General features: G+C 40.8%; 1 protein-coding gene across 4 annotated transcripts in view; it reads left to right on the top strand.

The window, feature by feature from the left end:
* The window catches only part of LOC139279847 (dyslexia-associated protein KIAA0319-like protein), a 109,206-nt gene that overhangs the window by 86,030 nt on the left and 10,073 nt on the right, over window positions 1–13,103 (top strand). For 3 of the 4 annotated variants that reach the window (XM_070899108.1, XM_070899107.1, XM_070899106.1), the window contains exons 16-19: window positions 1,869–2,028; window positions 2,712–2,854; window positions 11,356–11,478; window positions 12,244–12,334. In XM_070899108.1, the coding sequence (XP_070755209.1) occupies window positions 1,869–2,028; window positions 2,712–2,854; window positions 11,356–11,478; window positions 12,244–12,334 (517 nt within the window). Of the gene's footprint in view, window positions 1–1,868; window positions 2,029–2,711; window positions 2,855–8,901; window positions 9,778–11,355; window positions 11,479–12,243; window positions 12,335–13,103 lie in introns of those variants that run through there. The other variant, XM_070899109.1, reaches the window with a different exon arrangement.

The raw sequence follows: 13,103 nt of genomic DNA, 5'->3' as shown, positions 1-13,103 counted from the left end.
CTGGGCCACAGTGTTTAATCCTCCACTGGGGATTACAGTGTTGAATCCTCCACTGGAGATTACAGTGTTTAATCCTCCACTGGGGGCCCACAGTGTTTAATCCTCCAATGGGGGCCACAGTGTTTAATCCTCCACTGGGGATTAAAGTGTTTAATCCTCCACTGGGGATTACAGTGTTTAATTCTCCACTGGGGGCCACAGTGTTTAATCATCCACTGGGGGCCACAGTGTTTAGTCAAAAGTCTGACATAAAAGTTGCTTTTCATTTAAAAATGAAATAACTGCCCAAATTCTCTTGGAAAAGATTAGTCTCCCTTCATAGTGTGTCAGATTATGATCTAATGCAATTTTTGTTTGCTTTTTTTTTTAACCCTTTCCATTGCCACCATGTCTTTGTAGAAGTACCTGTATGTTGTCCCAAATGTTTTCTGAAGTATCCTTCGAGATAGTAATAAATAATAGAGCGCCTCAAATTGTTACACCTGTGAATTATTGACTGAAATGCAGTGATTGTTGTTATGTAGACAAACGCAACAAATATTGTACATCAGCAACACCCTACAAACATGCAATGAGATGTATGGTCAGCTAATCTGTTGTTTTCTAGGCTTGGTTGAAGAAGTATTGTTGGCCAGTGTGCCAGGAGGATTCCCTACTGCTCTTCAAGCAGCATCCTGGGACCTTTAACATCCATTTGTGCCACCAGAGCAGCCAGACAGGACCCTGGCTTATCATCTCATTCAAAGGATGGCACCTCTAACAATGTGGAACACCTCAGTACACCTGAGTGGATAGCAAGATTATACTTTCTAGTCTTGGTGTAGTGCTCAAACCCACAACTACCTGGTCCAGAGATGAGAGCTAAACCAAACTGAGCCAAACTTGTATTGAGTAGAAAGAAAATTGTTCACCAGCACCACGCAGGAATCACAGTGGACCCATTTTATACCCACATATGATGAAATAGTCAAGCTAGAAAATTGGACCTGCTTCTATTTTATTGTGCAAGAGGGTTCTGAGTTTTAATTCCTGGAAATGTCTCCCTCCATATAAATTGAATTATGGTTATGACCAGAATTGTAAAGAAATGCTGGGAGCCTGGAAACCAAGAAATCTTGCTGAAGCACTGAGTTTGGCAGTCGATTATAAATCTTTGTTGTATTGCTGCCATAACTCAGGGGCAATTTCAGTTTACCAAAACAGTTCTGTTCAAAATAAATTGCACCGACCATGTGTGCCCACGAGTGACTAGCTATGTTTATCATTCATTTCATTTGTTTTTAATTTCCTTTTTGTGCACAAATTCTCTGCTTCATTCTGTATCCGTCATTATACCATATTGTGCCGTGTGTTTGTGATTTTTCTATGACATTGGGTCAATAAGAAAGTGTGTCACTCTAGAGAGTTGATTAACAACTTGGTTTCCAATTACTGAAATCTTGGCTTTTAACTTGAAAATTTCATTGAATGTGTGATAATACAACAATCTGAACTAAGCTAAATTGTTTACACTCTGTAAATCTCAGTTTTAAGTAGTCATCTTTGGCTTGAAGAACAAGAGGCCAGAGTTCATACCAGATGAGTCTCACAATTCACTCTTAAATCAGTATGTTCTTGCAGCTGTTTCATGTCCATTTCATTATCATTTATGTTAATCAGAGTCCTGCTAGGGTCACATATTTTACAACTTGGCTGCACAATTTCTGAAGCAGCACAGAGCCCTGAATCAAATTAAATTAGTTTAACTTTATTGTGCTACATGGAAAATTGTGTAATGGGTTGAGCTTGGGCAAAGCTAGTGTAAAGAATAATCAAGGACTTTTAAAAGATTTGACAGTTGAAATAAATATTTCCTTTTTTGTTTTTAGATCCCAAAAAGAATGATCTTGTAGAAATTATCCTGGATGTCAGTGTCAGTCAGTTAACTGAAAGACAAAAGGGCATGCTAATCCGGCAAATAGCTGTCCTGCTGGGGGTCCTTGATTCGGATATCACTGTACAGAAGATTCAGCCTTACACTGAACAGAGGTGAGGAGCTTTGTGTGTGTATGAATGGGGGTGGGAAAATAATTGTCCATTTTGCATTGAATAACATTAGGGGGCTAAAATTGCCCCTTTCCTTAAGGCCTGTTACCACTGGAAATCAGTGACCATGCTATATTCATCTTTTGCTTTTAAGATCCTAGGAATGGCTGCCAACTTTTTGTGTAATGGCCGCCATTATCAAAATTCCGCTCCTGCGGTATCCCGGCGGTGACCTGCTCCCCCCCCTCCCTCCCCCCAACTGCTCCGCTGCTACCATGCATGTTCTTGAGCGCAAAGAAATCCCCCCTATGCTACTGTTAATTCTATACCCAAGTTCTAATCGTAAGGGATATTTAATTTCCATTTATTGATATCAATTAGAATGTATAAAGTTCCCAATTTTTCTTCAACAGTTTTACACCAGCCATTTGTGGTCTACAATTAGAGTTTTCTTTGTAACAAAACTGCTTATTGGTACTTACTCTTTAAATAGATGAACAAACATTCTGACCCTGGTGACTCTATTCAAACATTTGTTGGCTTTCAAAAAAAAAGTGTTCAAGTAAAATTATTTCTTTCCCAAAAAGGTGATGTGGGAGAATTGTGTAAAATATGGCCAGTGTGCAGCTATCAATTATCACTCTTGCAATGTCTTCTATTGTAATTCTGCTCATTTATTTTCACAGCACACAGATCATCTTTTGTGTAACGAATACTCAAGTACATCAGGTATTGAAGGGACAGGATGTTGCTCGGATACTGAAGAATAAATTTCGGAAGCAGAAATCGGACTTTCTAGTTTTCCGGGCTCTCCAAGTCGCCACAGTCAGTGAGTGAAAATTAATTATTCAATCTTTTTTTGTACAGATTAATCCAAGTAAGATTATTTTGAGTTTAGTATATTTTAAAATGAGAGGAGGCATTATTGTGCAGAAGATAATATAATAAACAAGAGCAGTCAAGATAATACTGTTGAAGAACTGAAAACTTGCGCCTTTTTATTATTTTCTGGCCACTTTTGATGGAAAAGAAACTCTGATCCGAGGATCATAAAAGCAAAAGATGAATGTGGTGCTGACAGTACCATTTCTGTGGGTGCTGAATTTGCTTTTCAAGCACATTGTTCTTGGTACTGTGCCCCCCTTTTATTTCAAGCATGCATTGAGAGGTTATAGAATCATAGAAATTTACAGCACGAAAGGAGGCCATTTTGGCCCATCGTGTCCGCACCAGCCGACCTAGAAGCTATCCAGCCTAATCCCACTTTCCAGCTCTTGGTCCAAAGCCTTGTAGGTTACGGCACTTTAAGAACACATTCAAGTATTTTTTAAATGTGGTGAGGCTTTCTGCCTCTACCACCCTTTCAGGCAGTGAGTTCCAGACACACACCACCCTCTGGGTAAAGAAATTTCCCCATATCTCCTTTACACCTCCAATCAATTACTTTAAATCTATGCCCCCTGGTTATTGACCCCTCTGCCAAGGGAAATAGGTCCTTCCTATCCACTCTTATCAAGGCCCCTCATAATTCTAATACACCTCAATCAGGTCTCCCCTCAGCTTCCTCTGATCCAAAGAAAACAGACCCAGCATCTCCAAACTTTCCTCATAGCCAAAATTCTCCAGTCCAGGCAAAATTCTTGTAAATCTCTTCTGCATCCTTTCCAGTGCAATCACATCTTTCCTGTAATGTGGTGACCAGAACTGCACACAGTACTCCAGCTTCAGCCGAACCAGTGTTTTATACAGTTCAAGGATAACATCCTTGCTCTTGTATGCCATGCCTCGACTAATAAAGGCAAGTATTCCATATGCCTTCTTAACCACCTTATCTACCTGGCCTGGCAGACAGGAAGCAAAGAGTAGGAATAAACAGGTCCTTTTCAGAATGGCAGGCAGTGACTCGTGGGATAGCTCAAGGTTCAGTGCTGGGACCCCAGCTATTTACAATATACATTAATGATTTGGACGAAGGAATTCAACATAACATCTCCAAGTTTGCAGATGACACTAAGCTGGGTGGCAGTGTGAGCTGTGAGGAGGATGCTAAAAGGCTGCAGGGTGACTTGGACAGGTTAGGTGAATGGGCAAATGCATGGCAGATGCAGTATACTGTAGATAAATGTGAGGTTATCCACGTTGGTGGCAAAAACAGGAAGGCAGAATATTAGAAACATAGAAAATAGATGCAGGAGTAGGCCATTCGGCCCTTCGAACCTGCACCGCCATTCAATGAGTTCATGGCTGAACATGCAACTTCAGTACCACATTCCTGCTTTCTCGCCATACCCCTTGATCCCCCTAGTAGTAAGGACTTCATCTAACTCCTTTTTGAATATATTTAGTGAATTGGCCTCAACAACTTTCCGTGGTAGAGAATTCCACAGGTTCACCACTCTCTGGGTGAAGAAGTTACTCCTCATCTCGGTCCGAAATGGCTTATCCCTTATCCTTAGACTGTGACCCCTGGTTCTGGACTTCCCCAACATTGGGAACATTCTTCCTGCATCTAACCTGTCTGAACCCATCAGAATTTTAAACGTTTCTATGAGGTCCCCTCTCATTCTTCTGAACTCCAGTGAATACAAGCCCAGTTGATCCAGTCTTTCTTGATAGGTCAGTCCCGCCATCCCGGGAATCAGTCTGGTGAACCTTCGCTGCACTCCCTCAATAGCAAGAATGCCCTTCCTCAAGTTAGGAGACCAAAACTGTACACAATACTCCAGGTATGGCTTCACCAAGGCCCTGTACAACACCTCCCTGCCCCTGTACTCAAATCCCCTCGCTATGAAGGCCAGCATGCCATTTGCTTTCTTAACCGCCTGCTGTACCTGCATGCCAACCTTCAATGACTGATGTACCATGACACCCAGGTCTCGTTGCACCTCCCCTTTTCCTAATCTGTCACCATTCAGATAATAGTCCATCTCTCTGTTTTTACCACCAAAGTGGATAACCTCACATTTATCCACAATATACTTCATCTGCCATGCATTTGCCCACTCACCTAACCTATCCAAGTCACCTAACCATCCTCCTCGCAGCTCACATTGCCACCCAACTTAGTGTCATCCGCAAATTTGGAGATACTACATTTAATCCCCTCATCGAAATCATTAATGTACAGTGCAAACAGCTGGGGCACCAGCACAGAACCTTGCGGTACCCCACTAGTCACTGCCTGCCATTCTGAAAAGTACCCATTTACTCCTACTCTTTGCTTCCTGTCTGACAACCAGTTCTCAATCCATGTCAGCACACTACCCCCAATCCCATGTGCTTTAACTTTGCACATTAATCTCTTGTGTGGGACCTTGTCGAAAGCCTTCTGAAAGTCCAAATATACCACATCAACTGGTTCTCCCTTGTCCACTCTACTGGAAACATCCTCAAAAAATTCCAGAAGATTTGTCAAGCATGATTTCCCTTTCACAAATCCATGCTGACTTGGACCTATCATGTCACCTCTTTCCAAATGCGCTGCTATGACATCCTTAATAATTGATTCCATCATTTTACCCACTCCTGAGGTCAGGCTGACCGGTCTATAATTCCCTATTTTCTCTCCCTCATTTTTTAAAAAGTGGGGTTACATTGGCTACCCTCCACTCGATAGGAACTGATCCAGAGTCAATGGAATGTTGGAAAATGACTGTCAATGCATCCGCTATTTCCAAGGCCACCTCCTTAAGTACTCTGGGATGCAGTCCATCAGGCCCTGGGGATTTATCGGCCTTCAATCCCATCAATTTCCCCAACACAATTTCCAGATTAATAAGGATTTCCCTCAGTTCCTCCTCCTTACTAGACTCTCTGACCCCTTTTATATCCGAATCTGAATGGTGATAGATTAGGAAAGGGGGAGGTGCAACGAGACCTGGTTGACATGTCATTGAAAGTTGGCATGCAGGTATAGCAGGCGGTGAAGAAGGCAAATGGCATGTTGGCTTTCATAGCGAGAGGATTTTAGTATAGGAGCAGGGAGGTCTTACTGCAGTTGTACAGGGCCTTGGTGAGGCCACACCTTGAATATTGTGTACAGTTTTGGTTTCCTAATCTGAGGAAGGACATTCTTGCTATTGAAGGAGTGCAGCGAACGTTCACCAGACTGATTCCAGGGATGGCAGGACTGACATATGAAGAAAGACTGAATCGACTAGGCTTGTATTCACTGGAATTTAAAAGAATGAGAGAGGATCTCATAGAAACATATAAAATTCTGATGGGATTGGACAGGTTAGATGCAGGAAGAATATTCCTGATGGGGAAATCCAGAACCAGGGGTCACAGTCTAAGGACAAGGGGTAAGCCATTTAGGACTGATGAGGAGAAACTTCTTCACTGAGAATTGTGAACCTGTGGAATTCTCTACCACAGAAAGTTGTTGAGGCTGGTTCATTAGATATATTCAAAAGGGAGTTAGATGTGGCCATTACGGCTAAAGGGATCAAGGGGTATGGAGAGAAAGCGGGAATGGGGTACTGAAGTGCATGATCAGCCATGATCATATTGAATGGTGGTGCAGGTTCGAAGGACCGAATGGCCTACTCCTGCATCTATTTTCTATGCTACCTTCAGGGATCTGTGGACTGCACTCCAAGGTCCTTTGTTCCTCTACACTTTTCAGTGTTGTACCATTTAATGTGTATTCCGTTGCCTTGTTAGACCTCCCCAGATGCATTACCTCACACTTAGCAGATTGAATACCATTTGCCACTGTTCTGCCCATTGATATCTTCCTGCAGTCTGCAGCTTTCTTCTTTATTATCAACCACACCGCCTATTTTAGTCTTATCTGCAAACTTCTTAATCATACCTCCAATATTCAAGTCCAAGACATTGATATATACCACAAAAAGCAAGGGACCCAGCCCTGCGGAACCCCACTGGATACAGCCTTCCAGTCACAAAAACACCTAGTAACCATTACCCTTTGCCTCCTGCCTCTGAGCCAAATTTGGATCCAATGTGCTGCTTTGCCCTGGATCCTATGGGCTTTTACTTTCGTGACCAGTCTGCCATGTGGGACCTTATCAAAAGCTTTGCTAAAATCCATATACACTACATCATATGCACTGCCCTCATCGACCCTCCTGGTTACATCCTCGAAAAATGTAATCAAGTTAGTCAGACATGATCTTCCTTTAACAAATCCATGCTGACTGTCCTTGATTAATCCACGTCTTTCTAAATGAGGATTTATCCTGTCTCTCAGGATTTTTTCCAATAATTTTCCCACCACTGAGGTTCGGCTGACTGGCCTGTAATTACTCGGTCTATCCTTTTCTCCCTTTTTTAAACAAAGGTACATTAGCAGTCCTCAAGTCCTCTGGCACCACACCTGTAACCAGAGAGAACTGGAAAATAATGGTCAGAGCCTCTGCTATTTCCTCTTTTGCTTCTCTTAACAGCTGCGGCCTAACTAGTGTTTTATACCGTTTAAGGATAAAGTCTTTGCTCTTTATATTCCATGCCTGGAGATTTATCCACTTTCAAAGCTGCTAAGCCCCTTAATACTTCCTCTCTCTCTGTTTATCTCATCTAATATTTCACATTCCTCCTCATTGAAAAGTCTGCATCGCCCCTTTTATGAAAACAGATGCAAAGTATTCATTAGGAATCATACCTACGTTTTCTGCCTCCATACACTGATTTCCTTTATGGTCTCTAAAAGGCCCCATACTTTCGTTATCCTCTTGCTCTTAATGTGTTTATAAAACATCTTTGGGTTTTCCCTGATTTTACTTGCCAACATTCTTTCATGCTCTCTCTTTGCTTTCGTGATATCTTTTTTAATTGCACCCCTGCACTTTGTATACTCCTCTAGAGTTTCTTCAGTATTGAGTACTCGGTATCTGTCATAAGCTTCCCTTTTTTTCCTTATCTTACCCTGTATGTCCCTTGACATCCAGGGGCCTCTAGATTTGTTAGCCCCAACCTTTTTCTTTCAGGGAACGTACTTGCTCTGTACCCTCCTTGAATGCCTCCCACTGCTCTGATACTGATTTACCATCAAGTAACCGTTTCTAGTCCACTTTGGTTCTTTGAACTCCTGATTCTTGGGTGCTTGTTATACCTCTGCTTATCGAGAAGGTCAAAGGATAGAGGCCAGACTAGTAGCAGTCATGGTTTCTGCCCAATCACAATCTGACGTCTCACATAGAGGGCTTTAATTTAGAGGTGCAGGGATATTATGCCAGCAGATCCTAGCTGGGACAAGAGGGTGAAAATGGCTCAACACAAACCACATTCATTTAAATCCATTCCCATTTAGGTTTTTACCTTAATGGAGGAGACTTGCATGTGGAGTGTTATTGCATTCACTGAATAACACAAGTCTTTTTGTGTATACTTCACATACAGGCTGAGCTCTGCCCACTGCCATGCCTATACCAGTTAAATTAATATTGGCAGAGACCCAAATCCATCCTCTTTGCTATATTTTCCTTGTATAACAAATTGTTATTGGGAGAATTTTTTTAAAACTGTCGCCCTACATTCAAAAACCTCCTTTTTAAAAAAAAAACTCGGCCCTGAAATTTTCCCTCTTCCTGTTCCGTATTGTCTCTCTCCTTGTGAATGCTTTGAAACAGAAGGAGCTCTATATGAACAAATGCTGTTAATATATCTGGTATTCTTCTGGAGTAAAACCTTCAGATAATATCGAATGACAGTTCCCGTCATTCACCATCGTGTTATCTTTGCATAATAAATCATTATAATAGCAATGTTCTGATAATGATGGTGACTCTTTGGTGAAGATTCCTCCAGTGCCATTATTATGGCTTCATTGCACTGTCCACTCATGTAAATGTGAAGCACAGCACTTGTTTGAAATGGAATTCATATTTGTTTTACTTGGTTCTTGCTCTATAGATTTTCCATTTGGTGTATTGGTACTCTCAGCACATTGCAGATATGCTCCAGGGAATTACAGACTGGGAAGAGGCATTGCCTGTTTTAATGCAAAACAGATGATATTGCATGCCTAATGATTTGTTATTTAGCAACTGCCTATTTTAACTCAAACTGCCACCTGAAGGTCCATGAATAAATTGGATAGGTGTACTACGGCAAGGATAGCAGATGTCTAATTCTGTTAATGCTATTACACTAGTATGCACTCTGGAACAGTACCAGACCTGTACTGGTCATGGAATTATCTCAGCTGTGAAGCTAGTCTAAGGCTCTTTCACAACCTTATTTTTTTTTACCTTTAGTGTGACCAGTATTTGACTTGTATCAGGTCCTTTCTTTAAAAAAAAGTCAGAATGGACTGGATTGGTACATTTTGTTCCTAGTCTAACTTTCTTTTTAAAAGATTTCATAAACCTGCATGCACATTATCTTCAATGGTGGTATGGTGGCTATAGCCAATAACATTTACAATGCTTGATGGTATGGCCTTAGCATGTATTCAGTATTGTGCTTGCGTTGCAAATGAATAGAGCAGAATAAATTTTATAATCCATTTATTTGGTCTGCTACTTATCGAAAAGCAAGACAGGCTTGATGGGTCTAGCCTTGTCATGACCAAAGAGTGTTTACTTTTTTTTTAAATTGGGCAAACCAATCTTGTTCAAAGCTAACCAGAAAGAAGCCTGATTTTTCCTTTTATTTAAAAAAAACTGCTCAAATTCAAATACTTTCAAAAATTAAAACCATTCAATTGACTTCCATTAACATTTGTAAAAATGACATTACAAATGTAATATTACAGAATACTGCCATTTAATAAGATTCTGTGATTTGAACAATTCAAGCATTAATTTTTCAGGTCAATTTATTCCAGATCTCCACAAAGCAAATGGCATGTTGGCCTTCATAGTGAGGGGATTTGAATACAGGGGCAGGGAGGTGTTGCTACAGTTGTACAGGGCCTTGGTGAGGCCACACCTGGAGAATTGTGTGCAGTTTTGGTCTCCTAACCTGAGGAAGGACATTCTTGCTATTGAGGGAGTGCAGCGAAGGTTCACCAGACTGATTCCCGGGATGGCGGGACTGACCTATCAAGAAAGACTGGATCAACTGGGCTTGTATTCACTGGAGTTCAGAAGAATGAGAGGGGACCTCATAGAAACGTTTAAATTCTGATGGGTTCAGACAGGTTAGATGCAAGAAGAATGTTCCCAATGTTGGGGAAGTCCAGAACCAGGGGTCACAGTCTAAGGATAAGGGGTAAGCCATTTCGGACCGAGATGAGGAGAAACTTCTTCACCCAGAGAGTGGTGAACCTGTGGAATTCTCTACCACAGAAAGTTGTTGAGGCCAATTCACTAAATATATTCAAAAAGGAGTTAGATGAAGTCCTTACTACTAGGGGGATCAAGGGGTATGGCGAGAAAGCAGGAATGTGGTACTGAAGTTGCATGTTCAGCCATGAACTCATTGAATGGCGGTGCAGGCTAGAAGGGCCGAATGGCCTATTCCTGCACCTATTTTCTATGTTTCTATGTTTCTATCTTCTGATCACATTAACGGCGATGCTGTCACATATTTCCTATCCTCACAGCTTGCATTGTTTAGTTCTTACACTGTAGACTGAAACAGTTCTCTGCATCAACATAAATCGTGTGTTTTGTTCTCCCAAAACAATAACAAATATCTTGTAGCATTTAATGACTGTACAAAACATCTTTGAGAAGACTGGAGTTTTTTTTAAACTGTCCATGAACTTCTTGTAGGTGGAAGTTGTTTGCTGTCCATTATGGCCACCATACTGCTTTTCTCAGCTTGGTGTGAGAAGGAGAATTCTTTAGCTCTTGTCCATAGGTCACTAAGAGTTGCCTTTTATGGGGCAGAAACTGACTCTCCCTTTTTTCTTCGTCATATAAAATTCTTTGCTACCATGCATCGATTCACCGAGCAATTTGACAATTTCTTATTCCTCTTGTCAGAGTGCTGTGTGCATGCTTGTTTAGGCTCCTTGCTCTGCCATCATCTCTGTTTGCTGCTAATAATTACAGGTGAATGTGAATCCAGGAATTCGTACTCACTGTGACATAATTCTCACTTAAGTATTGAACTGAATTACATCGGAACTACCAGTCCTCATTGACATTATGATTTTTATCAAGAAAAAGGTGTCACAGTAGCACAAGTAGCTTAATGAAGTGAGCACAGGGTACAGTGATCTGAGGAATAAGAAACCATCAAGAAACATTAACAGGAATTCCCAAGCTTACAGATGAAAAACATTTTCTAGGTTCTCTGATTTGTTTGCAACTGAAAACAAAATAACTCGCTAGGCATTAGAGTTTAAAAGCATGTTCTTGCAGCTAACCGTTACTAACCTGCCTTCACTTCTATTCTGCTGTCTCCTGAATAAAGTCTGTCAGTTGAATTGCTCAGACCATGGTCGGTGTGATTCTTTCAAAAAGCGTTGCATCTGTGACCCATTCTGGATGGAGAACTTCATTCGAGTTCTGCTAGAAGATGGAGAAAGCAACTGTGGTAAGTTGGAGATAAATATTCATTTAAACGGGATTGAATTGCCAATTTGAACTAAATCTGAACAAAATATGTATAGTTGTGTATTGGGGATGGGACACATATCAAAGGACTGTTTACAGAAGAATGTGTACAAGCCGACCCATCTATAAGATGATCTTCTTGCTTTGTAGCCAAAAATCCTTTGAAAAATATCTATAACCTAAAGTATAAATATGTGATGACCTAACAATCACCAAGGTAATAAATATTAGATTTTATAAATATTTGGGATAGTAGCAGACATGCTTGAAGCATAAACTCAGCCAGTCAGAAATCACTGCCGTTCAAACATTATGAATTAAATGCATAGAATTGTATGTACTCTTGTGAAATAGTTTTTCACTGAAATTTAGTTGTTTTTATATATAGCAAAGGCTGATGTCATTAGAACTAATTTGCTTCACTATTTTACTGAACAATTAAGTACTCAGTTAACTTGGCTTCAAAAATACTCAGAATATAATACAATGCCTTGTAAATTATGCATACAGTGGTGGATTATTAATATCTCCTTGTTAAATTATTAGTTTTGACAAATAGAACTCAAATGTACAGTGACAAGCTGTTTAGAAAAACAAAGCAATATTTTTCAATTGAAGTCTACTTTCTAGTCACCACAATGGGGTTAGTCAACTGGTGTTTATAGATCATATCATGTGGTATACATAGCACTAACTGAACCTTTTCCGTGTATAACGTTATTCCCTGCTCTTTTTTTGCCTGTAGAATGGAGCGTGCTCTATGTTGTTATAGCTGCATTTGTCATACTGGTCTCCATTGGAATTCTAGTTTGGATGGTCTTCTGCTTCTGTAAAAGGTAAGGATTATGAAACCTCCGCAAATCTAAATTGACTTTTTTTCCACCTCTTTTCCTCAAGACTTCCTAACAGCTCCCTACTGTTTCCCACAACATTGATGCCAAGCTCATCTACAAAAATGCATGCTTTCTGTAGGGCAAGATGAACCACTCCCTGATGCTCCACAAAAAAAAGAGAGGTTCTGCTTTGTTAACTGAGCTCAGTTAAACTCTTATCACCTTTTTATTTGTGTGAGCTAGTCATGGCAAGACCTGATGTTGCTGTTAGGAACAGGAGTAGGCCTTTCAGCCCTCGAGTGTTCCACCATTCAGTTAAATGCCAAATTTTCCACAGTCTGGGTTAGTCTGAGCAAGTAGCTTGGGAGGGAGCGGGGGGTGGAATCAGTGGAGGGAATGGAGTTTGTATCGGGGACCAAAATAATAGTCCAGTGGTAGTGATTTATTTTCTTCAGGGGTCAGACGTGAATCTTGGTGCTCACAAGTTGAGGGAAGAGTGCTGGGAAGTGCAACATCTTTCTGCTTTTACCACCTAGATTGAGCATCAGAATTTGCAGTACCGCAAAGTTTCTTCTGGTGGTGCTGCTAAGCTCCTACTGTTCACTGCAAGAAATGAATTCTTGGCTATCCCCAATTCATTCATCACCTATTGTAAACTGCTGTATTTAACCCAGGCTGCCAAAGTGGGTGGTGCATTGAGTTGATGTTTTTGTCTTTCAGACCAGGATAAAGAGATCGGATCCTAAGAAAGGGTTGAGTGCATTAACAAGTG

Source organism: Pristiophorus japonicus, chromosome 14, assembly GCF_044704955.1.
Source record: "Pristiophorus japonicus isolate sPriJap1 chromosome 14, sPriJap1.hap1, whole genome shotgun sequence".
In the NCBI taxonomy this organism is placed as follows: domain Eukaryota; kingdom Metazoa; phylum Chordata; class Chondrichthyes; family Pristiophoridae; genus Pristiophorus; species Pristiophorus japonicus.
This window is presented reverse-complemented; position numbering and strand designations above follow the sequence as displayed.